The 2419-nt window shown below is 43.2% G+C and overlaps 1 protein-coding gene across 1 annotated transcript in view; it reads right to left on the bottom strand.

The window, feature by feature from the left end:
* Positions 1 to 733: 733 nt before the first annotated feature.
* CCDC127 (coiled-coil domain containing 127) overlaps positions 734 to 2419 on the bottom strand; it is a 1930-nt gene continuing 244 nt past the window's right edge. Inside the window, exons 2-3 of the mRNA XM_010189475.1 lie at positions 2063 to 2191; positions 734 to 1407 (exon numbers count right to left, since the gene is read on the bottom strand). Coding sequence (XP_010187777.1) covers positions 734 to 1407; positions 2063 to 2183 — 795 coding nt within the window. The 5' untranslated portion in view covers positions 2184 to 2191. The remainder of the gene's footprint in view (positions 1408 to 2062; positions 2192 to 2419) is intronic.

Below are 2419 nucleotides of genomic sequence, written 5' to 3'. Positions count from 1 at the left end.
GGATCCCTAGCTCCAATGAGATTTTCATCAATGTGTTTCTTTATGCAGTATTTTCAATAACATCTTACGGATGTTTAATTCATAAAGCACTATTTGTGTATTAAGCTGGAAGACAATGCAAGCCTGATTAATTTGAAACATGATCATACTATTCCCCTCCTCAGAATACTAATGTGTACATTTATATACACGCACACATTTGCACATATATGTATTTATATAAATGTACATATACACACGTAGGATTTGAGACTAGCAGCTTGATCAAACACGTTTTCTTCCAAACATCTGCCTCAGAATTGGCCTTGCTTAAACAAACAAAAAATAATAAAAAAGATAATGTTGAGACACCACATCCCTGATGAGGGATGAGGAGCACAATATGCTACCCTACACTTCTCTGTTGATGGAGTATGACCATCAACTAGGTAAATCACTCTAACTGGAGGTGTTTTGCTGCTCCTGATACCTATGGAAGCTGGCATATCTCTATACTACACTGCAGTCTGCAATACAAACACACTCACAGAGTTTAATAGCATGCATAGGTCACTGGAGCATCTGTTGTTAGACAGTGAAAGGAAAGGCATCAACACTGCACGTGTCCCATGCAAATACAAGTGCAACAAGGAGAAGCAGAAACACAGTAGGAGAATTTGACAGGTTCGGGCTACAACTGTGATTGTCCCTACTATGCACAGTGGATCACAAGAAATCCCATTCCTTCCCCTACTTATCGTTTTCCTAATATGGCCTTTTCTGCCCTCTTGAACTTCTGTAGCTCAATAGCTAGTTCCCAGTATCTCAGATACAGCCACATGAGTCTTCCGTTTTGACTCTTGTTTCTGTTCAGCAGATTGCCACAGTAGTTGTCATGTTTGAAAATATCTTTTAAGCCACTTTCCATATGTAGAGCTGTAGCAACAGGATCAGTTGCCGCTTTAACTAGCAGATTTTTCTCTATTTCTAGTCTCTGGCTTCTGGGTACAACAAGACTGCAGTAGATGTCCTGTCTTTCTTTAAGTCTCTCTTCAAATTCTTTCAGTAAAATATTTGCTCTCTTTTGCCATTCTTCTTCCTTGGCCAGGCAACTTTGGTACAAGTTACCTGCCGCTCCTGAGTGCAGAAGAACTTGCTTTTCTCGCTCTAACTTCTCCTGCTCCTGTTCTAGGACCCTTCTTTCTTCCACTAGCTTGCGACTCTGGGACACGAGGGCTTCACGGTAACTCAGGGTTCTGTTGCGTTCCTTTTCGAGCTCCAGCTCCAAGTGAGCAACTGTGCGACGATTTTCTGTGATTATATCCCGGTATTTGGCTTCCAGGTCTTTTTGTAAAGATGAATGTTTTTTATAGTATTCTTTTTTTTCTCTTTCTATTTCTTTTTGACATTCTCTCGTCCAGATCCAACCTATCATATATAAATGAGACTTCAGACACCAGTACAACACATATAACATTGATGGGTATGACTAATGAACTATGCCTTAAAATAAGCTATTAGGTGGTAAAATCTCTCTTTCTTGCCCTCCCCAGTGATTTTCACTCCCATTCATATGTCCCACAAATTGTATTTCTGTGGGTCCATGTTTCACAGTAAGTCACTTTAAATGACGTTTCCTTTGAAGTAAAATCTCCCCTAGTATTTTATTGCTAATACATACACTTCATGGATTAAAGATGGAAAATAAGTTATGGGGAAACAAACTAGAGGCTTCCAATGAAAGAACTGCACTAAGAACTTTCCGGGTCCAGTAAATAAATATATATTAGCAGCTCCTTGGCTTGTTACCTTTAGGCTCTCTAGCACATTATATGCTTACTCTTCTGAGAGAGCTCTGTAAATTGGAGCTTAATAAATAGATTCAATTCCATGTGTGAAAAATGGCTGTTATCTTAATGCTATAAACAGTAAGCACTGTTTATAGCATTATAAATTAGTAGACCAGTGGAAATGCCTAGATGGGGTATGGATCCCTTCAGATGTTCCCCTCTGGCTGATGGGTGAGACTCCGAGGTGCAGCTACCTACCCCAGCCCCAGCTGACAGGCCGGGGCACTACTTACGGAAGGCGGCCAAGCCCAGCATGGGGACCAGCAAGGCGTAATTCCATCTGCTGCCTTCATCCCCGGGTTCCCGTTGATTTGGGAGGATGTTCCAGTTGGGAGGATCATTTAAGTTATTCATCAAGGCACCTTAGATTCACAGGAGAGAGACACGGCCTTGGCAGCAGGCAGAGGAGCGTGGTCGCTCCCACAGCCCTCTCCAGGACCGGTATCTCTGCCCCAGACTCTCAAGCGGTGGCCCCGTTACTTGGGAACTTTGTACGGACGCACTTTTGTCCAGCGAGAGGCTCCCCGGCCTGCTCCGTAACTGCCGGCCCGCGCTCGGCCGCGATCGCGCAGCGGTGGCTCCTCAGGCCT

Source organism: Mesitornis unicolor, unplaced genomic scaffold (genome assembly GCF_000695765.1).
Source record: "Mesitornis unicolor isolate BGI_N332 unplaced genomic scaffold, ASM69576v1 scaffold2108, whole genome shotgun sequence".
NCBI lineage: Eukaryota > Metazoa > Chordata > Aves > Mesitornithiformes > Mesitornithidae > Mesitornis > Mesitornis unicolor.
Note: the sequence above shows the minus strand (reverse complement) of the source record. Positions and strands in the feature narration are given on the sequence as shown.